Source organism: Tursiops truncatus, chromosome 9 (assembly GCF_011762595.2).
Source record: "Tursiops truncatus isolate mTurTru1 chromosome 9, mTurTru1.mat.Y, whole genome shotgun sequence".
Taxonomy (NCBI): Eukaryota; Metazoa; Chordata; class Mammalia; order Artiodactyla; family Delphinidae; genus Tursiops; species Tursiops truncatus.
The window spans coordinates 85,918,806-85,945,211 of record NC_047042.1 but is presented as its reverse complement, the minus strand read 5'-3'; the positions used below and the strand labels follow the sequence as shown (position 1 = coordinate 85,945,211).

At 39.9% G+C, this 26,406-nt stretch overlaps 1 protein-coding gene across 1 annotated transcript in view; it reads right to left on the bottom strand.

Annotated features, from left to right (window-relative positions):
- Window positions 1–26,406, bottom strand: part of EXOC4 (exocyst complex component 4) — an 817,730-nt gene that overhangs the window by 764,982 nt on the left and 26,342 nt on the right. The window contains exon 3 of the mRNA XM_019921782.3: window positions 20,418–20,612. Within this exon, the coding sequence (XP_019777341.1) occupies window positions 20,418–20,612 (195 nt within the window). The remainder of the gene's footprint in view (window positions 1–20,417; window positions 20,613–26,406) is intronic.

The following is a 26,406-nucleotide window of genomic DNA, read 5'->3' as shown; positions in this document are numbered from 1 at the left end:
TTACAGGACAAGACACGGCAGATGAGGCAGATGAAAGATTAGACAACATACAGTGGAACTGTTCACTGGAAAATGCTGTCTATACATCTACTCACAGATCGAAATATGATGAATTCATGTGTCAAATGATCTCTACTGTGACCTTCTAGAATTCTCAGGTATGCCACACCATTTCTTTTTTTTTGAATATTTGAATTTTACTTTTTTATACAGCAGATACTAACTAGTTATCTATTTTATACATATTAGTGTATACATGTCACTCCCAAACTCCCAATTCATCCCACCACCACCACACCCCCTGCCACCTTCCCCCACTTGGTGTCCATACGTTTGTTCTCTACATCTGTGTCTCTATTTCTGCCCTGCAAACCGGTTCATCTGTACCATTTTTCTAGGTTCCACATATATACGTTAAAATATGATATTTGTTTTTCTCGTTCTGACTTACTTCACCCTGTATGACAGCCTCTAAATCCAACCACGTCTCTACAAATAACCCAATTTTGTTCCTTTTTATGGCTGAGTAATATTCCATTGTGTTAGCACTGCACTGAACACTGGAGGCATGTGTCTTTTTGAATTATGGTTTTCTCTGGGTATATGCCCAGGAGTGGGATTGCTAGGTCATATGGTAATTCTATTTTGAGTTTTTTAAGGAACCTCCATACTATTTTCTCCATAGTGGCTGTATCAATTTACATTCCCATCAACAGTGCAATACGGCTCCCTTTTCTCCATACCCTCTCCAGCATTTGTTGTTTGTACATTTTCTGATGATGCCCATTCTAACTGGTGTGAGGTGACACCTCATTGTTGTTTTGATTTGCATTTCTCTAATAATGAGTCATGTTGAGCAGCTTTTCATGTGCTTCTTGGCCAACTATCTGTCTTCCTTGGAGAAACATCTATTTAGGTCTTCTGCCCATTTTTTGATTGGGATTTTTTTTTAATATTGAGCTGTATGAGCTGTTTATATATTTTGGAGATTAATCCTTTCTCTGTTGATTCATTTGCAAATATTTTCTCCCATTTTGAGGGTCTGCTTTTCGTCTTGTTTGTAGTTTCCTTTGTTTTGCAAAAGCTTTTAAGTTTCATTAGGTCCCATTTGTTTATTTTTGGTTTTATTCCCATTACTCTAGGAGGTGGACCAAACAAGATCTTGCTGTGACTTATGCCAAAGAGTGTTCTTCCTGTTTTCCTCTAAGAGTTTTATAGTGTCCAGTCTTACATTTAGGTCTCTGATCAATTTTGAGTTTACTTTTCTGTATGGTGTTAGGAAGTGTTCTAATTTCATTCTTTTACATGTAGCTGTCAAGTTTTCCCAGCACCACTTATTGAAGAGACTGTGCTTTCACCATTGTATATCCTTGCCTCCTTTGTCATAGACTAGCTGACCATAAGTGCATGGGTTTATCTCTGGGCTTTCTATCCTGTTCCATTGATCTATATTTCTGTTTTTGTGCCAGTACCATACTGTCTTGATTACTGTAGCTTTGCAGTATAGTCTGAAGTCAGGGAGCCTGATTCCTCCAGCTCTGTTTTTTCCCCCCTCAAGACTTCTTTGGCTATTCGGGGTCGTTTGTGTCTCCACAGAAATTTTATAATTTTTTGTTCTAGTTCTGTGAAAAATGCCACTGGTAATTTGATAGGGATTGCACTGAATCTGTAGATTGCTTTGAGTGGTACAGTCATTTCACAATATTGATTCTTCCAATCCAAGAACATGCTACATCTCTCCATCTGTTTGTGTCATCTTTGATTTCCTTCATCAGTGTCTTACAGTTTTCTGAGTACAGGTCTTTTACCTCCTTACGTAGGTTTATTCCTAGATATTTTATTCTTTTTGTTGCAATAATGAATGGGATTTTTTCCTTAATTTCTCTTCTTATCTTTCATTGTTAGTGTATAGGAATGCAAGAGATTTCTGTGCATTAATTTTGTATCCTGCAACTTTACCAAATTCATTGATTACCTTTAATACTTTTCTGGTGGCATCTTCAGGATTCTCTATGTATAGTATCATGTCATCTGCAAACAGTGACAGTTTTACTTCTTCTTTTCCTATTTCTTTTCCTTTTGTTTCTTTTTCTTCTGACTGCTGTGGCCAGGACTTCCAAAACTATGTTGAATAAGAGTGGTGAGAGTGGACATCCTTGTTTTGTTCCTGATCTTGGAAGAAATGCTTTCAGTTTTTCACCATTGAGAATGATATTTGCTGTGGGTTTGTCGTATATGGCCTTTACTATGTTGAAGTAGGTTCCCTCTATGCCCACTTTCTGGAGAGTTTTTATCATATATGGGTATTGAATTTTGTCAAAAGCTTTTTCTGCATCTATCAAGATGATCATATGGTTTTTATTCTTCCATTTGTTAATATGGTGTATCACATTGATTGATTTGCATATGTTGAAGAATTCGTGCATCGCTGGGATAAATCCCCCTTGATAATGGTGTATGATCCTTTTAATGTGCTGTTGGATTCTGTTTGCCCGTATTTTGTTGAGAATTTTTACATCTATATTCATCACTGATATTGGTCTGTAATTTTCTTTCTTTGTAGTATCTTTGTCTGGTTTTGGTATCAGGGTGATGGTGGCCTTATAGAATGAGTTTGGGAGTGTTCCTTCCTCTGCAATTTTTGAAGAGTTTGAGAAGAATGGGTGTTAGCTCTTCTGTAAATGTTTGAAAGAATTCACCTGTGAAGCCATCTGGTCCTGGACTTTCGTTTGTTGGAAGATTTTTAATCACAGTTTCAATTTCATTACTTGTGATTGGTCTGCTCAAATTTTCTATTTCTTCCTGGTTCAGTCTTGGATGGTTCTACCTTTCTAAGAATTTGTCCATTTCTTCCAGGTTGTCCATTTTATTGGCATAGAGTTGCCTGTAGTAGTCTCTTAGGATGCTTTGTATTTCTCTGGTGTCTGTTGTAACTTCTCCTTTTTCATTTCTGATTTTATTGATTTGAGTCCTAACCCTCTTTTTCTTGGTGAGTCTGGCTAATGGTTTATCAATTTTGTTTATATTCTCAAAGAACCAGCTTTTAGTTTTATTGATCTTTGCTATTGTTTTCTTTGTTTCTATTTCATTTATTTCTGCTCTTACCTTTAGGATTTATTTCCTTCTACTAACCTTGGGTTTTGTTTGTTCTTTCTCTAGCTCCTTTAGGTGTAAGGTTAGTTTTTTTTGAGATTTTTCTTGTTTCTTGAGGTAGGCTTATATTGCTATAAACTTCCCTCTTATAACTGCTTTAGCTGCATCCCATAGGTTTTGGATCATCGTGTTTTCATGGTCCTTTGTCTCTAGTTATTTTTTGATTTCCTCTTTGATTTCTTCAGTCATCTCTTGGTTATTTCGTAATGTATTATTTAGGCTCCATGTGTTTGTGTGTTTTACGTTTTGTTTTCCCTGTAACTGATTTCTAATCTCATAGCACTGTGGTCCAAAAAGATGCTTGATATGATTTCAATTTTCTTAAATTTACCAAGGCTTAATTTGTGACCCAAGATATGATCTATCCTGGAAAACGTTTCATGCACACTTGAGAAGAAAGTGTAATCTGCTGTTTTGGGATGGAATGTCCTATAAATATCAATTAAATCTATCTGGTCTATTGTGTCATTTAAAGCTTGTGTGTCCTTATTAATCTTCTGTCTGGATGATCTGTCCATTGGTGTAAGTGAGGTGTTAAAGTCCCCCACTAGTATTGTGTTACTGTCAATTTTCTCTTTTATAGCTGTTAGCAGTTGGCTTATGTATTGAGGAGCTCCTATGTTGGGTGCATATATATTTACACTTGTTATATCTTCTTCTTGGATTGATCCCTTGCTCATTATGTAGTGTCCTTCCTCGTCTCTTGTAACATTCTCTATTTTATCTCATACAAGTATTGCTACTTCAGCTTTCTTTTGATTCCCATTTGCATGGAATATGTTTTTCCATCCCCTCACTTTCAGTCTGTACATATCCCTAGGTCTGAAGTGGGTCTCTTGTAGACAGCATATATACATGGGTCTTTTTTGTATCCATTCAGCAAGACTGTGTCTTTTGGTTGGAGCATTTAATCCATTCATGTTCAAGGTAATTATCAATATGTATGTTCCTACTACCATTTTCTCAATTGTTATGGGTTTGTTTTTGTAGGTCCTTTTCTTCTCTTGTATTTCCCACTTAGAGAATTTCCTTTAGCATTTGTTGTAGAGCTGGTTTGGTGGTGCTGAATTCTCTTACCTTTTGCTTGTCCTTAAAGCCTTTTTTTTTTTTTTTTTTCCTTTTGCAGTACGTGGGCCTCTCACTTTTGTGGCCTCTCCCATTGCAAAGCACAGGCTCCGGACACGCAGGCTCAGCGGCCATGGCCCACGGGCCTAGCCGCTCCACGGCACGTGGGATCCTCTCGGACCGGGGTACAAACCCGTGTCCCCTGCATCAGCAGGCGGACTCTCAGCCACTGCGCCACCAGGGAGGCCTTCCTTAAAGTTCTTGACTTCTCCATCGAATCTGAATGAGATCCTTGCCGGGTAATCTTGGTTGTAGGTTCTTCCCTTTCATCACTTTAAGTATATTGTGCCACTCCCTTCTGGCTTGTAGAGTTTCTGCTGAGAAATCAGCTGTTAACCTTATGGGAGTTCCCTTGTATGTTATTTGTCATTTTTCCCTTGTTGCTTTCAATAATTTTTGTCTTTAATTTTTGTCAATTTGATTACTATGTGTTTTGGCATGTTTCTCCTTGGGTTTATCCTGTATTGGACTCACTGTGCTTCCTGTACTTGGGTGGCTATTTCCTTTCCCGTGTTAGGGAAGTTTTCGACTATAACCTCTTCAAATATTTTCTCAGGTCCTTTCTCTCTCTCTTCTCCTTCTGGGACCCCTATAATGCAAAAATTGTTGTGTTCAATGTTGTCCCAGAGGCCTCTTAGGCCGTCTTTATTTCTTTTCATTCTTTATTCTGTTCTGTGGCAGTGAATTCCACCATTCTGTCTTCCAGGTCACTTACCCATTCTTCTGCCTCAGTTATTCTGCTATTGATTCCTTCTAGTGTATTTTCATTTTAGTTATTGTATTGTTCATCTCTGTTTGTTCTTTAATTCTTCTAGGTGTTTGTTCTTTAATTCTAGATCTTTGTTAAACATTTCTTGCATCTTCTCAATCTTTGCCTCCATTCTTTATCCGAGATCCTGGATCATCTTCACTATCATTATGCTGAATTCTTTTTCTGGAAGGCTGCCTATCTCCACTTCATTTAGTTGTTTTTCTGGGGTTTTTATCTTGTTCCTTCATCTGGTACATAACCCTCTGCCTTTTCATTTTGTCTATCCTTCTGTGAATGTGGTTTTCCTTCCATAGGCTGCAGGCCTGTAGTTCTTCCTTCTGCTGTCTGCCCTCTGGTGGATGAGGCTATCTAAGAAGCTTGTGCAAGCTTCCTGATGGGAGGGACTGGTGGTGGGTAGAGCTGGGTGTTGCTCTGGTGGGCAAAGCTCAGTAAAACTTTAATCTGCTTGTCTGCTGATGGGGAGGGCTGAGTTCCCGCCCTGTTGGTTGTTTGGTCTGAGGCAATCCAGCACTGGAGGCTACAGGCTCTTTGGTGGGGCTAATGGCGGACTCTGTCAGGGCTCACACCGAGGTGTACTTCCCAGAACTTCTGCTGCCAGTGTCCTTGTCCCCACAGTGAGCCACAACCACCCCCTGCCTCTGAAGGAGACCCTCCAACACTAGCAGTTAGGTCTGGTTCAGTCTCCTATGGGGTCACTGCTCCTTCCCCTGGGTCCCGATGCACACACTACTTTGTGCGTGCCCTCCAAGAGTGGAGTCCCCACACCATTTCTTAAAGGCAGAGTACTACATAATGAGCCAACCAGATGTATTTGGAAGTTTTCTTACACATATTTTCAAAACTAAATCCACGTGGGGAGAGGGGGAGGGAGGGGAGATAGATACTACCAACAAGGATTTTTTCACAGAACACCTACTATTATCTGACAGAACGTTAATGTTCTAACTCACCAGAGTTAGAAACTGCTCATACAGACAACAGAAATCTGTTTGAGTTGAAAACAAATATTTCTTTTAGGATTACGAAGATAAGCAAACATCTACAAAATGTTTTAACACGTGATATCGAACAGGACAGTATGCTTCACTATTAAAAACCTATCCATTTAGGAAACAAGTTCTGAGAAATATTTCCTTAACTCAATAAAATAGGTCAGAGGTACAGTTAAAATGTACATAATCAAGAATCGTCTGGTGCTTTCAAAAAAGAAATTTGCCTTGAGTTGAGAGATCAACCTACAACAAAGGAAATCTTTGTAATTAGAAACTACAAGTGCCCTTAAATTTTCTTTCCCAAATGTCTATTTCTCATTTTCATTTTAGTTTAAACTAGGAATAATGATTTCATAGTTAAGTGTTTGTCTTCTACCAGTCTTACTCAAGCTGATTAGGTAAAAAGATCTAGTTTTGTGCTTTAACACGAACCAATGGAAATGTCTTTAAGTAACATCAAAGTCAGTCATTCTCAACAGCTGCTTCATTGAAAAAAACGCTAGAAAAGAAACCACTGATCTTTATTTTATTTTTTTGGTTGGGGGAGGTGAGATACACAAAGGTGAATGACAACTGTAACTGTTTCTAAATAGAACTAAGGTTCAAGCCAAAAAACAAACAAAAAAATCTTTCAAATTTAAGCAAAAAAACCCAACCTGATAACTAAACCATCTGCTGGCTAATATTTTGGCAACAGTGTTCCCTACAAAAAGCAAATGTGTTGCCACTGTTGAGTCCAAAACAAATATTTCCTTCAGGACTCTGATAATTACATGGTTCCAAAATGTTCTATCACTTTTCAATAGGTCAGTACATCTCCCTTAAGGAAGCATTTTTCTAGTGAGACAACATAACCATCCTGAAAATGTTGCCTTGGCCCAACTTACAGGTATAATAGAAAGATATGAAATTAGGCTATTCTAGAGAATCGATACCATCCCTTCCCATAAGTATATAAAAAGACACAAGTCTGAACACCCTCAACGAAATAAGAACACCAAAAATCTTTGGCTATGAACAACAAAAGAAACATGCCTTGGAACCTGAGATTTACTTAGCACCCAGGTCACCAGCCTGCTGCCATGGGCCCCTGAACTGTGGGAAGGCAAACTCTGGTGTCTTCAGGCCCTAGTCCTCAAGACAGTACTCTATCTAGAATTCTCCACATTCAAGCTCAGGGGGTCCCAGATGGGCCCAAGAAGCCTCGCTCTGAATCAAGTAGGATTCATACCCATCTCAACACAAGCAGGGAGGATGTTTCTCACAAGAATCCCAAATCATTCACTTACCAAACATTCCCGTTTAGCTATACCGTATTTCCCAAAGCAGAGATTTTATTCTTTATCAGACAGAAACTGGTAAAAGAAACCAAACGCAAGTTTAAAAAAACAAAAAAAACGTGATTTCATGTATTAGTTTGAAATACGAAAATTACTGTTTTCATGAGTCAAAAATGATCAAATATCGGCTGTTTCAATCTAACAGTTTAAGGAGCCAGTCTGAAGGCTTTGATGCATCTAGGAAATCACTGTACTTTGCAGAATGTTGTGGCCCGTATAGAGTCCTAAGTATTTAACTGCATAGAGAAACTAGCAACAATTTTACTTGCAGAATATAGTATCATATTATATGGGATATAAAACACAAGCATGGGACCCCAAAGGATTTTGTGCACAACACTCCTACCTGTTAGATATAAACTTGATAATAGCACTTAAAAACTTTCTTAAGGATAAATTTCATCCACTCACTTCTGTTTATAGCATGACACGAGCCACCACATGTGGCCTAAGTAGAGGACGGCTTAGACTGCTCTGCACGCACAAGTGCTTGGTGGAGGGAGGAAGAGAGTATGGGACTTACAAGGGAGAATAAAGGGCTCAGGCTACTGTGGAGGTTTCAGGGAGTCCTAGGGGTCTAGAGGAAAAACAGAATCCCTGATCCCAGCTTCACTGGATTAGAGGTTTTTGGCTCCCTAGGGTTCAGCTTGGCCTCTGACTGAAGGCCTCAGGGCTATTGACAGTTTGGTACTTGAGACAGACTTCCCAAGAAAGCTGCACAGGGCAAGGCCGAGTGCCTGGAGCAAGAACACTTTCTTTTCCCCTAACTCCTCAGCTTGTAGCCCATCAACAACGATCAAATCAGGCCATCAAAAAAGCCCATTCTTAGAATAAGTCAGTTTGCTAACATAATATTGATGAGCCGCATTCAGGTGCCCCTTCTTCTCCCTCAGGAAGCCCAATACCTATTATGCGGACTCAGCAGGCTCTCACCACTACGAACAGGATGCTAGCCACCGCCATTCTCCCTTCATTACTGCCAGGGTTATTGCATGTTTTTATTTAATAAACCTTCATCAGCTCAAATGGAGGGTTGTTAGTAGTTGAGGTAACAGCCAAATGATAATGCTCCAGAGAGATATCAGTGCTTGCTGGTGCATTAACAAAGAGAGGACAAGGGCTCAGGTCAAGCACGTGTCAATGTAAATGAGGCGATAGTAGGTACTAAAGGCTTAATGCAATAGACTGCCTGGGAGATAATGGAATTTACAGGATAAAGCAAATGAGATGAAGTTACTGATAAGTGAAGGAAGGGAGGGGTGCCTGTAAAATCAAGTGCTGTCAAAGAAAAGGCCTTTTACTTGTGAATTTCTCCTGTACAGGATCTTCAAATCTATCTTAGAAAACAAAACTCAAAAGAGATCAAATGTGCCTTCCAACTTCATCAAAGATCTCATCCTATGACTGCCGTGAACCACTGACTTGTTCTAAAAGCATACCAGTCTACTAAACTATTCTTAAGCTTTTCTGACGGTTCTCCCTTATTTTTTGGTTTTCTTAAACATCAGGGCATTCTACCACATCTAATTCCCCTATTTTACTAAAGCAAGTCTTTTTTTTTTTCTCTTGTAAAGTATGGGCAACCAGGTCTTCTAAAGTAGCCATCCCATTAGCACGAGCCTCACAGAATGACAGTATCCGAGAAATGAAAGGTAAGAATTTTCTATTTTCAGGGGTCTTTAAAAGTTGTTAAGACTGAGGCCCCATGCCAATTTTACATATTTAAAAAAAAAAAACTGTGGCCCCGAAATGTTTTTCTTAACCTTTTTCTTTCAAATTAGAAAAGTAGGGCTTCCCTGGTGGCGCAGTTGTTGAGGGTCCGCCTGCCGATGCAGGGGACGCGGGTTCGTGCCCCGGTCCGGGGGGATCCCGCATGCCGCGGAGCGGCTGGGCCCGGGAGCCATGGCCGCTGAGCCTGCGCGTCCGGAGCCTGTGCTCCGCAACGGGAGAGGCCACAGCAGTGGGAAGCCCGCATACCGCAAAAAAAAAAAAAAATTAGAAAAGTAACAGATGTGCAAGAAAACTTGAAAAACAAACCACAAGGAAAAAGATCCATATTTTTACTGATCAGATAAAATACATTTTAAACTGACTCCTTCCAATCATTTTCCACACAGAGTTTTTACAAAAATACTGTTACTTTTCAATATGCTTTTTTCATATGGAAATATTTTGGGACCATCTGCCCATCACTAGACATGATTTTTAGTATATTCTTGCTAGTCCATAATATGAATATTCCATAAATGACTTAAACCAACTCACTATACTTAGGTAACTGCTAATTTTTTACTTCCATAAATCTTACTGTGATAATTATCCTTGTATACATATTTTTGAACACTTCACAATTAAAATTCTTAATTCTTTCCTTAACATAATATTCAAGAAGTAGAATTCCAAGTCCAACGTTATTTAGGGTTTCTGATGCATAATGCCAACTTAAGAGCATTATTTTGTTCTAAATGGACTTAACAACTCTGTTCACAATCACTTTCCTGATGAAATTAGACTATACCTAATACCTTATAAGAACTGTAATTGCTTATGGAAAAGCTCATGAAAAAATCCTTCTTTGTTCCTAATTTTATGATGCCTTCAGTTCCCATTGTTACCAAAAGCTCTAGGCCTCTCTGTACACTGGTGCCAAATCAAATATCAGAGACAGAGTTTGGGGTGAAGTAGAAAAGAATAGCTTTATGACTTCGGCAGGCAAAGGGGGCCACAATGGGCTCCTGCCTTCAATGTGTCCCAACCCAGGAGGATTTGCTGAGGGTTTTATAGCAGTGGTTGGGGCGGGGGGGGGGGGGGGGGGCGGGCTCAGCACTTCTCAGCACTTCTACAGCTCTTTACTAACATAAACTATTAAAATCCCACAAAAGAATGTGAGAGGAATATGGCTTTTTTTCATTTTAAGAGCTAGGCAACCACAAGTAATTAGTATTGGGATGGATCTCAAAGAAAATAGACTTCCTTAGCAAGCTCCCCCTATCTTGTCAAAGCCAAGCAAAAACTACTAATCGGCATTCTCAGACCACCACCAGGTGGAGAGAGGGCTCCCAGCAACAACAGGCGTTGCCATCTGCTGCCATTCTTCCACATACATTAGGGTCCCCACCTGGCCACAGACTGACCAGTCAAAATCCTGTTCGAGCAAATCCATACGTGAGGCTGAAACCAGACATAAGAAGGACGATGTGAGCAAAGGACTTGTGTGTTATTCTTGACTGAGATCATTCCTCCTACAGACTTGAAGTGTGTAAATGTAAGCACGTGCGCCTATGGTTAACCTGATTACAACATGTAAGCATTAGTGATGGTAGAGCCAGGAGAGAAATGCTGCTCAACATCAGAAGCCCCAGACCTTTTCACCTGGCCCCGTGTGACAGTGATGACTATCATGCTACCTACACCACTGCAAATTTCTATACTGCCTTCTGTTTCCCAAAGCACTTTACCTGTACAAAGTTTCATTTTTATTCTCACAACCATTCTATAATGTACACGGAGTAAGTATCTGTATATCCACTCTACAGAAGAGGATACTGGAAAACAGAGAGAAAGTGATGCATCTGTCTAACCTCACAGAACTAGTGGGTCGTTGGGTCAGGACTAGAATTAAGAATGTCTGGCTTTTCAACCCATTTTGTTTTTACTATACTATGCTGTACCTAGACACCACTTGTCAATAAATAAATTTATTGCCCCAATTTCAATCCATTCAATCCCAGCAGTAAGTCAGATAAGAACACACAGTAAAGATACAGAAATCAGAGCACCAAGATGACAGCTCTAAAGAGTTCCAAGTCAGCTCAAACCTGGAGAGCATCTAATTTAGCCATTCAACGAAACTCATATTGACCAAATAATCAGGCTATAAAATCAGACTAAGAGCCAAATACTCATCAGCTCTATCCAAAAACTGCACTAGAGGACAGCAACAAAGTAACTAGTCAACCTACAACATTTCTACATAAAGGTCAATATTGCCATGTGATATGTCTGTCTTACACAAATATTTGGTTTCAAATGTAAGTGTTAAATGAAGTCAAGGACAATTAGTTTTGGTCTATTGCATAGCATAGGCTATACCCTACACATCACTGGTTCCAAATCTGTCTGAACATTGGAATCCCTTGGAGAATGCCAACAATTACTGAAGCTAGCGTCCCACCCCCAGAGATTTCAACGTCATCCGTCTAGGGTGCAACCTGGGCTTTAGGATTCTTGAAGGATTCCCTAATGTGCAGAGTTTGGGAACCACTGCCCTACAGCCAAGTGAGCCAGCTGAAAACTGCTGAACCTTATGAGGTTTAGTGAAATAAAACAATTTCTATTTGCTTTAAAATAAGAGGCAAATGAAGAGCAGACAGAAAGAGCAAAATAAAACTAAAGGAGAAGGAAAGCTATTACAATAAGCCAGTGCCTATCAAACAGTGTGGCTTTTAAAAACCCCAGCCTTCAAAAACAAACATAAATTAAAAGGGCAATGAGCGGCAAGAAAAATAGTTACTACAGAGCCCTGTACTTTTACTCTCTAGGAGAAACATAACGCTGCCACACTAAAGCTACTTACTTAATTTGGGATCCAAAAACCGAGGTTACTCATTTACTAACTTTATCTTCAGCTTTTCCTTCATCTTTTTGCCAAGAAAATCAGATGTAGGTGTTTGAGGGAATTCAGGGTTCCCAAATGCAGCTGAAAGCAGCTACGGCTGACCAGAAAATAGCACACCATGGGCTTCCCTGGTGGCGCAGTGGTTGAGAGTCCACCTGCCGATGAAGGGCACGCGGGTTCGTGCCCCGGTCCAGGAAGATCCCACATGCCGCGGAGCAGCTGGGCCCGTGAGCCATGGCCGCTGAGCCTGTGCATCCGGAGCCTGTGCTCCACAACGGGAGAGGCCACAGCAGTGAGAGGCCCGCGTACCGCAAAAAATAAATAAATAAATAAAATAAAATAAAATAGCACACCAGACTACCCCACTCCCAGCCCCCGTATTCCTGGAACTCCTATTGCACTGATCATGATATGAGATGCTGTTTATTTCTTCATCATCTGTCCCTTCCTCCTAGCACGTAAGGTCCTTCAAGTTTAAGGCCACCTTCACAGATCCACATAGAAACAACACAAGTAATCAACAATGGCATCGTCACATTCATTTGTCCGTCTGTCAAAATATGTGCCAAATTCTCTGCTGACAAATTATTAGTATAGAATACTGGCATCAGTCTTTCAGATCAGTATTCTACACTAGGAACAGATGGGCTTTAACGGTGGCTGTTTCATTATTGATCACGGATACATTTTTTTTTTATCATGTAGGGAAATCTATATGGAATATTGAAACATTTTGCAGTCACTGAACCACTGTCAGGTTCGGTCCAATAAGTTCGCTAGAGTTTCGGCTCTGATATTCCCAGTGCTTTCACCTCAATACCATTCATTCCCAGAGTCAGGGTAGGAAAAATCAGCCCTGTGAGATCTCAGAATCTTTCAAGCCAGATGAAAGGAATATGCACTTTGGCCCCTTTTTTCTTGTACATGAATCAGTGGATGCACGGTCACCCCTTGCCTGCCCATAATTTTGAGAAAAGAGGCATTAGTTTATTTGCTGATGACACAGTTTTACTGGCACCAACAGGAGCAACCTCATTGGTCCACTGGTCCTGCCATCTAAGCAATGACAGAAAGAGTAACTAAACATCAACTACTCTGATACTAAAATCAACATCTGTTGATAAGCACTCTCTTATAGTGAACTGGCTTGTATCTGATTACAATACCCAAGAGTCACCTAAGACTAGATTTTGCAATAAACTGGTCTTGGATAGTTTACCAACAAATTACATCGCTCATAATTGGACAGTCAGTGGGTACCCAGCGAACATATACTTGATGTAAGCTGAAGAGGTGACTGATGACACAGAAACTGAAATCTGTTCATGCCAAATCCCGAATATATGGCCTAGGGCTCTGGGGTCTTGATCATCCATCTGTGCCTGTGTAAGAGCAGACTAGACTTGTTTTCCGAGGAAAATCCTATCTCTGCCTGCAGGAATTCCTTGACCATATAAAATGTGGAGTGGTCTTTCATTCAGGGCAAGAAGAAAAGGAATCAAAAATGCCTAACTTAGCCAGCCCTACTTCAACTCTTATCAGCTCAAAACAAGTCCGCCTCAGACGGGTTTTTGAGGGTATAACATGATAACAATCACTACATCCTTTCTTACAGTATCAGTAAACATAATCAATTATAAATAACATTTCTAAGGTCTTACTATGTATACTGTGCGTACTTTACATACATAGCTTAATATTTCATTTAATCCCTTCAGCAACTCTGGAGGCATACAATTATTCTCAACTCCAACTTTCAGCAAAGTCAAATTAAATAAGTAGCCCCAAGTCATCCAGCTAGTAAAGGTCAAAGCTGGGATTCAAGCACAGGTCCACCTGACCCACACTAAGACCCACGCTGACAGTCACAGCCTTGAATGTTGTACAACAATTGCAAAGGCTCTTGTAAACTAAGAGTATTACACATATACCTATTTTTATTATAGGATCTTAAAAAACTATGCAATTAAATAGCTGTTTTATTACTCTCTTCACCCCAGAGGTGGCCACATCTTCATAGGGTAAGTGAAATAATTCCACCATACCATTCTTCCTGCAAAGCACTCTGGGATCCTCTGGGAAGAAGACAGGCAACATATATATGTTGTTATTATAATTATCATAATAATCCTTATCTGACTATACAACTATGGATTCTTTTTAAAAACGCATATAAATTTTTTAAAAAAGACAAAATGATCAAGAGACATTCAAAATCTCTACAATCTCAGGAAGCCTTAGAAATGAAAAATTTATTTTAGTCACAAGCCTTGTGACTGTCAGCTAAAGTGCTTCAAAACTACTCACACTGGCTTGGTTTCCACTGATTGAATGCAATTATGAATTGACTTCTATGGGTTGATAAATCAGAACTTGTGTAAGTGGTTTTCAAAGCTCATCTGTGCAATTTCAGTTCGATGCAGACTTCCACACAAAATTCTCCTTAAAAAAATAGTTCATAAAAATATTAACTATCATGAAATACCTTCCTGGTTAGCTCATACCACTGGGAAGAAGCTGTTCTTACATTAATAATTCTTCCCAGAATTAATCAGTCATTGTACATTAGAACCAGCAGCTGGAGTGTTTTGAGTGATAATGAAACCTGTAACAAGGCATCTTCAGCCGTCTTTTCAAGACAATAAGGGAATTAAAATTTCAATTTAAATGCAGAGGTTTGAAACACGCTTCACTGGCAAAATTGCTTCAATTAATGTGAGTGGAATACAAAGGACAAACTGCAGAAATGTGATGCAGCAACCAGAAATTATGTCATTAATGCGCTTGCATCAACCCAGCACAATGACTGCAGAGGTCTAATTTAAACCGTACATATCACAAAGCTACAGGCTACAGTATTAATCAAGTCTCTGATTTCAATATGACGGATACAGGCTTCTTGTTGGATCACTTTTAGCTTTTCATAGGCTAACAGCAGCTGTTTACCTTGAAGGAGGAAACAAAAGGCCATGCCTATTTGCAGACATCCCCTGTCATGACAATTTATTTTATGCAATACTCAAGTTATCAAAAGACATAAATATCCCATCTAGAAGCCAAGTCTATAGCTATCAGCCCAGGCTGATGGTGAAATAGGAACTGCAGGAGCTGACAAGAGCCATGGGTCACCACTGATTTATTTACTCTGAATTTATTAACCTGAGTAGGGATTAAATTACTGGGCATCTGCACCTGCCTTAAAAATGGAAAGACAGGGCTTCCCTGGTGGCACAGTGGTTGAGAGTCTGCCTGCCGATGCAGGGGACATGGGTTCGTGCCCCGGTCCAGGAGGATCCCACGTACCACGGAGCGGCTGGGCCAGTGGGCCATGGCCGCTGAGCCTGCGCGTCTGGAGCCTGTGCTCCGCAGCGGGAGAGGCCACAGCAGTGAGAGGCCCGTGTACCGCAAAAAAAAAAAAGGAAAGACAAAATCTCTTGATAAAAAGATCTAAGCAAATCAGAGGGGTTTGAAAGACTAGATTGTTCTGTCTTCACTTTCCTCTGATGTCTTTTAAAGGAAATTACTTTTTCTTTTTTTTTAAATTTATCTTTATTTATTTATTTTTGGCTGCCTTGGGTCTTCGTTGCTGGGCATGGGCTTTCTCTACTTGCGGGCGAGCAGGGGCTACCCTTCGTTGAGGTGTGTGGGCTTCTCATGCGGTGGCTTCCCCTGTTGCGGAGCACAGGCTCCAGGCACATGGGCTTCAACAGTTGTGGCTCACTGACTCCACAGCACAGGCTCAGTAGTTGTGGCACATGGGCTTAGTTACTCCGCAGCATGTGGGACCTTCCTGGACAAGGGATCGAACCTGTGTCCCCTGTATTGGCAGGCGGATTCTTAACCACTGCGCCACCAGGTAAGTCCTCCTCTGATGTCTTTTAGCAAAGATTTCCATTTGGACCCTTGAGATGCCTTAAGTAGATTTTACTTCTAATAGCACATAACCATGGGGAAAGGAAATGTGATTATTTTCTCATATGAAGTGCAATCAAAGAGCAATTATAGACCTTACTATTTACTCATATACAAAAGACCAAATTGAAGAATATTTCCAACGTTTTGAGCACATCTTAAATCCTACCTCCATGAAATCTTCACTGTATATTAGAATATGCTAAACCCCCTGGTCATCCAAACCAACTACCTCCTCTGGAAAATGGGAAGGACATCAGAAACCTCTCTCTCATAGGGCTGTTGTGAGAATTCAAAGTGTTAACAAAGGTAACATACTTAAAATGGTACCAGCACACAGTGAGGGCTCAACACATATTAGCTATTATTATAATTATTGTTTTTATTGTCCATTTAAATATTGCAGAAAGGAACGGTTAGAAAATAGAGAACCTTGCCATTAAAAAAACAAAAACAAAACCTAACAAAAACCCCAAACCAGAGGAGAAAAAAATCAGACCAGAGCTCCTAGAGAGGAATTTTCCTTTTCTCTATTTAGTGGTATCAAAGTCTTCCACAGAGTTACCCATTCGGCTAATCATCTGTGAACTCTGACCATGTGAAGTACATTATGCTAAGTACAGGGTAGACAAAAATAGGTAAGATATAGTCCCTGCCCTCAATGACCTACCATACAAACAAAAGCAATTATATTTATGGAGACAAAGAAAAGCATCTACTCATGTCAAGTATTCTTGCCACAATAAAAATATATAATAATTCTTTTTTAAAAAAAGAGAAGCATCTAATTACCAGGGACATTCAGAAACTTGATGAAATTTGAGCCAAGTCTTAAAGAATAAATCATCATTTTCCAAGCAAGCAGGATAAGGATTAGGTTCAAGGAAATTTACGATTCATAAACAAGAAATCTATCACATCCCTATACATCAGCAACAAATAGCTAGAAATTATAATTAATAAAGAGCCACTATTTTAAAAAGCAACCAGGAGCTGAGAGCCAGAAGTAAAACTAACAAAATACATGTACTGTCTCTAAGGAATACATCACTAAGCATTATTATAAAGCACATAAATTAAGACGTCAATAAATGAGAGATACCCTTTTCTGAAAGACCTGATATTACAAAGATGAAATTCTCCTAAATTTAATCAAAATACCATCACGCTTTGCATGGAACTTGACAAGTTGATACCAAAATTCATATGGAAGAGAAAAGGGCCAAGAATAGCACAGACAGTTCTGAATAGCAAGGTGAGGGAATGTCTTCACCTGCTATCAAGATATATTATAAAATTATAGTAATTAAAACAACATGGTTTTGGTGCAGATACAGACAAGACCAACTGAACAACATAAAGAGCTCAGAAACAGACCCATGCACATGTGAAAACTTGGTATGTGATCAAGATGGAATTATAAATCGGTAGGAAATGAATTCAATAAATGGTCTGAGCCAAGTGGCTATATAGAAGGTAAAATTAGATCCCTAGTTCATACCATACATGATAATACATTTTAAATGGATTAAAGACAATGATATAAGAGATTCTCTTTATGACAGTAGGATAAAAAAATTTCTCAAAATAAGTCACATAACAAAGGAAATAAAGAATGAAAAACATTATTGAATTAAATTTTAAAACTTTTTAATAAAAGACACCCTAAACAAAAAGATATACTACCAACTGGGAAAAGATATTTACAATCCATCTAAAAGACAAAGGATAAGGATCCAGAGTACATAAAGAACTACAACAGAAAAAGAGGAACTTCCGGGAACTCTCTCTCTCATACTTACTCTTTTCTAGAGGTGACTACCCTTCCTTCCCACACAACTCCCCAGGACCCCCCTTCCCCCAACAAAATAGTTTTAGTTGGAACTGACAATCACAGTACCCAAGCTGCCTAAACTAGATCTGACCCCCATTTTTGAATTATAAGATTATTTTCCTCTGCAAAGCTGGAAAAATGTAAAATACAGCTCACAACCCTTCTTTTCCCCCACACATCCAAGCCCCGCCCACATGTGGAAGAAAGTCTATAGTAAAACAATGAAAAAACATACAGATGGCATTGCACATATACTCCTGTTCTTTTAGCAGATTGGTTACATGAGTAAAGCAATTCTTTTACCTAAGCTAGCTAGAGCTAAATTTCTGTAACTTACAGCCAAGAATATAAAGAAGTATTTAATGAGGTCCTTAAGTCAAAACAAAGAAAAGACAATGTTCATTATTAATTAGCTCTTAAATAAATTAGCCCTTAAGGAATAAAGGCTAATCCTAAAATCTGAAATCCTAAAATGAGCATAATTAACACCAAAATAAATTCTAACAACCTATTTTTTTTTTTTTTTTTTTTTTTGCAGTACGCGGGCCTCTCACAGCCGTGGCCTATCCCGTTGCGGCAGAGCACAGGCTCCGGACGCGCAGGCTCAGCGGCCATGGCTCACGGGCGCAGCCGCTCCGTGGCATGTGGGATCTTCCCGGACCGGGGCACGAACCCGTGTCCCCTGCATCGGCAGGCGGACTCTCAACCACTGCGCCACCAGGGAAGCCGTAACAACCTATTTTTAATATATGGCACTTACTTAAAAGCAGGCCCACTACAAAAAATCATGATTCAAATAGATGTGTAAATGCTACACAAATATATATAAGCTTATCTATTCTGATTGCTGAATCTTGAATATTTAGCACATATATGCCTTCCTAACACAAACCAACAGCAAAGCTAAAGAGGTGACTAATTTTTTTGTTGGACACCGTATAGTCATTATTAAGGAAGATGACATTATAAAGATACTGAAAATACCCAATTATTTTACCACTCCAAAGAAAAGACCATTATTAATCTCCCTCCACTGTGGAAACTGACTATTCACTATCACACTACCTGGTTTTAATATATGAGAGAATATCACGGCACATCTCATCTCTTGGTTACCAAATTTCCTTTAAAGCTTCTTATGACAGACTTAGAGCAAAATTCCTCTTGAAAGTCTGAATGAATTAGAACCACTTAGAGGATTTAACCTGTTTTTCTCCCACTAATTCCTCTCAGTGTTTTTTTTCCCCACAGTGTTACAGCCAATCTAATTTGTTGAAACAAAGATAAGAGACTTTCACCTACTGTGAAAAGAAAATCCAAACACAGTCCATCTACTCCTGAGAGTTTCCGTAGTCACCAGACAACTGTGAGAAGGAAGCAGGGAACTTTGTGTGGAAAGAGGAGGTGGAATGAGCATCCCTTGCTAATAGCCACAGGCCCTAGGAAAGTTAGCACTTTTAGGGAACAAGATGTGTATTTTTTTTTTTTTTTTTTTGCGGTACGCAGGCCTTTCACTGTTGTGGCCTCTCCCGTTGCGGAGCACAGGCTCCGGACGCACAGGCTCAGCAGCCATGGCTCACGGGCCCAGCTGCTCCACGGCATGTGGGATCTTCCCAGACCGGGGCACAAACCCGCATCCCCTGCATCGGCAGACGGACTCGCAACCATTGCGCCACCAGGGAAGCCCTATTTTTTTATTCATTATCTTGACGCTCAGCCACATGTACCACCAGCTGCAACCTTCTCTGAATTTTCATTCCTAATTCAAAAAGTAGCAAAATGGGCTTCCCTGATGGCACAGGGGTTAAGAATCCACTTGCCAACTCAGGGGACACGGGTTCAAACTCTGGTCCAGGAAGATCCCACATGCCGCAGAGCAACTAAGCCCGTGCACCACAACTACTAAGCCTGCGCTCTAGAGCCCGCGAGCCACAACTACTGAGCTCACGTGCTACAACTATTGAAGCCTGCATGCCTAGAGCCCATGCTCCACAACAAGAGAAACCACCGCAATGAGAAGCCCAGACACCGCAACAGAGAGTATCTAGAGAAAGCCTGCACACAGCAACGAAGACCCAACGCAGCCAAAAATAAATTAATTAAATAAATTAATTTTTTTTTTACAAAGTAGCAGAATGGATGAAGATACAGGCTAAAGGCTAGGCTGTGGAATACTCCTGCCGGACAAAGTTATTCCAGAATTATTCCCCCCAAAATTATTTTCTTTCTTATCAACTTAAAGGAAAAAAACAAAGCCCTAATATAAATAGTCCTTCACAGAATTTTTGGAACATAGTTTATAAATTTCCTAAACTTCTCTCTCATGCAGATTTCATTCTTCAAAATGGGATTCATTAACTATCTTCCTCTGAAACTAAAACAAACACCTCTCATTACCATTCCAACATGACTTAAGTACTGGTTTCTTACCATTATACTTCTTGCCGCTGTTCCAAAGGCAGACAATGCAAACACTGACATTAGGAAGAGAATCGCCTACTATTGCAAACACTGACATTAGGAAGAGAACCAGCAGGCTTCACCTGCAAGGGCTCGTGAATCCCAAGAGGGTAGTTTGTCATGTGCTTCATGAAGGACAGAATTCAGAGAGAACAGAAGGAAGCGCTCTAATCTTAGCAGAAATGCCCAGGAGCGCAGGCTGTGCTCTTACCAGCATGTCGGTGGCACTGAGATAGTGCTTGCTGGCCATGCACTGTTCCAGCTTTTGAGGCACTTGCTTGATATTCTCGATTTCATCCAGCAGGTTCAGGACATGCTTGTGTTCAATTCCTTCAATCCACAATTTCCGAAGCTCATCTCGTTTGCAGTGCAACAGCATCTTGCATGAAAGCAGATTCTCTTTTACCTACAATAGAACAGTTTCAATCTTGGGTCAGTCCAAAGTCTTTCCAGCCTAAACCCACAATTTGGTTAGTATTCTTCACCAGTACTGCTATAAGTAACAGTTCCTAGTTATCACTGCCACTCATTCTGCTGTGGTTAATCTGCTTGTGAAATCCTAATCCTGGTTATTACACAGATTCACTTGCTCAGGTCTCCACTTCTCTGTATTTTCTCTCCTGAGAAATGAGAAAATTACTCAGGATATAGAGCATATACTCTGAAAATATGAAGTTCCACACCAAAGTTAATATATCTAGGAGGGAATGACTGATTTGTGAGTCCGTGCTATTATTCCTTCCCCATTCTTCCTGGCATATTTCCTATTCAGATGATAGGTCACTTGGTTCATCCTTCTAGGTCTAGAACTTTAGCTGAAGTTGATAACAAAGGACATGGACGTTCGTCTCAACCGACTAAAATGAAGGTAAGCCCAGTTTCCAGAAAAGAGTAGACGCTTCCAGAGACAGTCGTGAAATAAAGGGAATTAAAACATACCAAGAATTGTTTCCATGTATTCTGATTTTAGGTATTAAATATGACAGTTGCAGGCATTCTCATAGATCTGCACAGTTTGCTGACCAGCCTAGGCACAGCTTGATAACACAGGAGGAGGAGAAGAGGATCAGGGAACGGTAGTCGCCATGTACATGATAAGTGTATTTTCATGTTCTACCCTAATTAAAATTTTGATTTTTTTTTTTTTTTTTTTTTTTTTTTCCGGTACACAGGCCTCTCACTCTCTCACTGTTGTGGCCTCTCCCATTGTGGAGCACAGGCTCCGGACGCGCAGGCTCAGTGGCCATGGCTCACGGGCCCAGCCGCTCCGCGGCATGTGGGATCTTCCCGGACCGGGGCACAAACCCATGTCCCCTACAGGCAGACTCTCAACCACTGCGCCACCAGGGAAGCCCCAAAATTTGATTTTTATAGCATGAAAAAATAAAAAGAATCATGACCTTTCACAATTCATAGAACTACTTTCATATACTTTTGACATTCCTTTACATGTATTTTTATTTAAATTAGAATTTCATGTTTGTTTACAGTTTTGGTTTTGTTTTCTGTTTGAGGTAAAATTTATGCATGAAAGTGCATCACTTGATGAGTTTTAGCAAATGCATACACACCTGCAATAATCCAAACCTTCGTCAATAAATAGGACATTCCCATCACCCTAGAAAGTCTACCCTGTTTTTAACAATTAAAAATCTGTCTTCTTTTACAACATTTGGTGTGGTGGTACACAGACTCATGATGCTACTTTTTGGTGACTGTAAAACTAAATTTTGACATTTTTCCAGCAAACATGGAAAATATGAATTGAACGCTGAAATTAGAAGGTATGTTGAGACAGCACCTAATCCAATCCTACAACTTTAGGACAATATCTAAATCATACTTTTATCAAACTGTCCAATGTAAAAAGAGCCCTGAATAAACAGCTTTTGTAATCTGTCTTGATTAGCACAGAAGAATGACTGTTAGCTTTTTGGGGAGTTATAGACCCCTTTGACAATCTGTTGAAGAAGGTTCTAATCACCTCTACTCCTTCCATCAATCCCAAAGAGATAGCAAAATAATTCTTTTTTAGCATAAAATACCAAGAAAAGAGAGAACAGAGAGGAGGGAACAGCAAGGATGGCTAGAAACCCTTGGAAGCTGGTAAGAAGATGGCTGGCATCAAGTGGGGTTTGCTAACACTGAAAAGGAGGCACCCAGAATATTGAAGGCAAGAGTACAGGGTTGAAACTAAGTATTTTGAGCCCTCATCCAACATCCTCATCAAACCACACAGACATGTAATTCTCTCTGCCACGGCACTGGCCAAACAGGAGGTTTACAATCTGAAGAAACTGAACTAGAAAGAATCTGGACCAGGAAATGCCAGACAGCTGAGAGGAGGGTGTGAGGCACTGGACAGAAAACAGGAGAATGAAGTCAACGTGGACCCACCGACAAGTAAGGTCCTCAGCCCTCCCTGGACCCACAGCCTCCTTCCTGGGTTGGCTCCAATAACACTCAGCTTGACTTTGATCCCCAACACAGGAAACTTACGGCTTTCCCCTGGGAAAAACAACCAAGGAAACTGCTGGGTCCCTACCCAATCATCACTAGACAAGCCCGACCACATGCTGTGAGCTCCATCTCAGCTTTGTAGTATACCTCCCTCCTCCATCCAAACAGTTAGCCAAGGATCACCACACAGTCAAGTAAAGCCTGTAATATGGAAAGACAGGCATGAAAACAAAGAAAAAAGTGCTGAGGGGAGTAGGGGAACAGAAACTAGGCAGGAAAAAGAAATTTTAAAAAGCTATAATTAATATCCCTTGGGGGAAAAGATATTACATCAATGAAACAAGAATAGGATGCTATTAAAAATTCAGAGAATGAAAAACAGCTCTTGGAAATTAAAAATATGATAGGAAAAAAAATCCAACACAAAGGTTAGAAGAGACTCTTGAAATCTCCAAAGAGTAAGACACAAAAAACAAAGAAAGGAAAATAGGAGATAAAAGAAAATGGGGTGGTTGATCCGAGAGGTCCAAATAAGAATTGCAGGGGAGGAAAAGTGAGAAAAAGTGGAGAAAAAATAGTAATATAATGGAAGAAAATGTTCCAGAGTAAAAGACATGAACTTTCAGATTGAAAAGGCACACAGAGTGCTTGAGACAATGAAGTGAAAAAAGACCCAGGGCACATTATCCTGGCTCGTAAGAACATAAGGATATAGAGACAATCCTAAAAGCTTTCAAAGGAGGAAAAAAAGCCATACAAAGGACTGTGAATCAGAATGCGTCTCAACAGCAACACTGAAAGCTACAAGACAAAGGAATAATGTATCTTCAAAATCCTAAGAGAGAATTATTTCCCAGAAAAACTATCAATCAAGTGTGAGGAAAAAATAAAGACATTTTCAGGCATGCAAGCTCTTAAAAAATAAACCTCATATGCACCATTATCTCAGCAAGCTACTGAAGAATGTACTCCATCAATATAAGAGAAAAACAAGAGGAGAAACAGAGGATCCAGGAATGGGGGAAACCGACGCAGAACAAAGGCAATGGGATTTTACAATCATTAACTACAAGGAAAACGAGAACAAAATTGCACAAGCAAAAATAGTATGCTGCTGGGCTTCCCTGGTGGCGCAGTGGTTGAGAATCTGCCTGCTAATGCAGGGGACACAGGTTCGAGCCCTGGTCTGGGAGGATCCCACATGCCGCAGAGCAACTAGGCCCATGAGCCACAACTACTGAGCCTGCACGTCTGGAGCCTGTGCTCCGCGACAAGAGAGGCCGCGATAGTGAGAGGCCCGCGCACCGCGATGAAGAGTGGCCCCCGCTTGCCACAACTACAGAAAGCCCTCACACAGAAACGAAGACCCAACACAGCCAAAAATAAACAAGCAAATGTGGGGTTTAAACAAAAAAGTATGCTGGATGGTTTAGATGTAAATATTTACGTCGTTATGATAAAATACGCACCAGCTATTTAACCAAAAACTAGGACACAACTATACAGAGAGGATGAGGGAAGAAGATGAGGTGGGGTGGGGGAAAGAGTGAAGGAGGAACCATAACTGGAAGCTCATATACAATGTCTAAAATAGAAAAATCCAGAAAAGTAGTATAAGCATATTACTTAGAAATACAGAAATACAAATATCTGGGAAAAAACTAAAAGAGTAAAAGTCCATACCTCCAAAGTGTTGGAATTAGTACTGTGGTGGGATGAGGTAGGGGAATGCTGGTTTTTATCAGCATTTGTGGTTTTATTTGATTTTTTAAACACAGTTCTCAAGGCCATTCCTAGATCCTCTAGGAGTTCTTGGTGCCTGGGTTAAGAACTCTAGCTATTAAATCCATTCTATGTTAAATCTTAGTTAAAAATCTCTCAGAATCTAATTTCTGATATTCTACTTATATCACCTTGGTTCTATACTTCTCAGCTTTTCCCTCTGTGTGTAATGGTTACTATGGAAACTGTTAAAAATAAATTTTATGTCATACAACACCCAACTAGGCTCTTGATGCAGATAGTGGGAGATAGACTTACAGGGTGTCAGCAAAGCTTGGCAAACTCCCTTCTGATTGGAATAAAAGACCATTATGGCATTTCACACTAGAATATATACAGTATAATCAGCTCACTCCTCATTTTTACATACTACATGGAGGAAAAATGAAAAGGAAGGTAGAATGTGTGTGTGTTTGGGGGTGGGGGAAATGGCATCAGGCTGTGTGGAAAATGAACATTACCAAAACCATTTCCTAAACGGTTTAGCCAGAGCTGCAGACATAAGAAGCTAAAAGAACTTTTAATACTTAATTGCCCTGAGGCTTCAGCTTTTTGATCAGAAAGTCAGTTATGAAGAAATGTTCTTTTAAAACTTGGGGTGGCAGGGGGAATACCAGTCAGCAATAAAAAGGAAGAAATGTGAAGAACCTCAAGATTACGCTGAGCAAAAGAAGCCAGACGCAGGAGTATACACGCTATGAAGTTCTGTAACAGGTAAAAATAATATATGGTGATAGATTTCAAATCAGTATTTGGGGCAAGATGGGGTGGGGGGTATGGTCTATAAAGAAGCAGGAGAGAAGTCTCTGGGGCAATGGAAACATATTCAAGGATATATACGTCTGACAAAACTCACTGAACTAAAAATAATGCGTTTTATTGTATGTAAACGCTAGCTCAATAAATATGATTTTTGAAACAGGGAGGGGAGAAACAGGGCTATGTCCATCAATGAATAAATGCAGGTAAATGTAAGAAAGGTACCATATTCCACCTAAATGTTTATTTCTCAAAGGCCTGTTCTTTTTAGAAACGTGGTGACAGCATTTTAATTCCATTCTAATTTAATCAGGATAGTTAAGATTCAAAAATTCTGTTACTCTGTTTCTTCCTTAAATAAATCCATGAAGAGTCAAGCTTTTCAAATCATGACATCAAAACCCAAGTAAAGAAATCCTTCCTCAAACACAAGTTTCCTTTGCTTCCTCAGAACTCTAGTAACTTCATTTGCTCCAAATAGCCTAAAACAAGAATTTCAGTTTCAATAAACAAGAACTAAATCACTTTAATTAGAGACTATTAGAAAAAGAGAAAATAAGGAACACAGGGCCCAAGAGGTCATTGTGAATGGATATGTGAGATGACACAGAAAGCAGAGAGAGAGAGATTTTTGCAACCCTGCCTTGAGAAAGATCAAGAGAGGAGGAAATGAACTGGGGCCTCTGAACAACACGTTGGGACATGTGACAGAGGAGGATGCTGATGGAGGCAGAGGGGAGGTGGTGGAGGCCCTAACTTTTAAGCCATAAAATCAGAAAAGCATTGAACTTGGATGGAGTATTAGGGGAGGAGGGGAATGCCTTTGAGCGTGCATGTTATCTGTAATAAAATACAACAAATGTGCAAGCACCTCATTGATACTGTAGACTAGAAATATCCTGTAAAGTTCCTCAGAAGCAAGGGATGGGAAATGAAAATTAATGAAACAATCAACGTTATTCTTACTTCTAAAAGTACAGAGTATCAAATTTTCTCTTATTTGTAGTAAAAACAAGTCCACATGTAAGCATTTTCACGGGTATCCTCCTAACACATGTCCAAGCCACTTTTTCCCATAGTCTTAATGGAAAGTGCTTAGAACAAATGAACTTTAGAAACACTACTCAGTGCTCTGTTTAAAAGCCCTTTAGAACTAAAGATCATTTTTTAATTACCCTCAAACTTCTAGTTCTCATGCT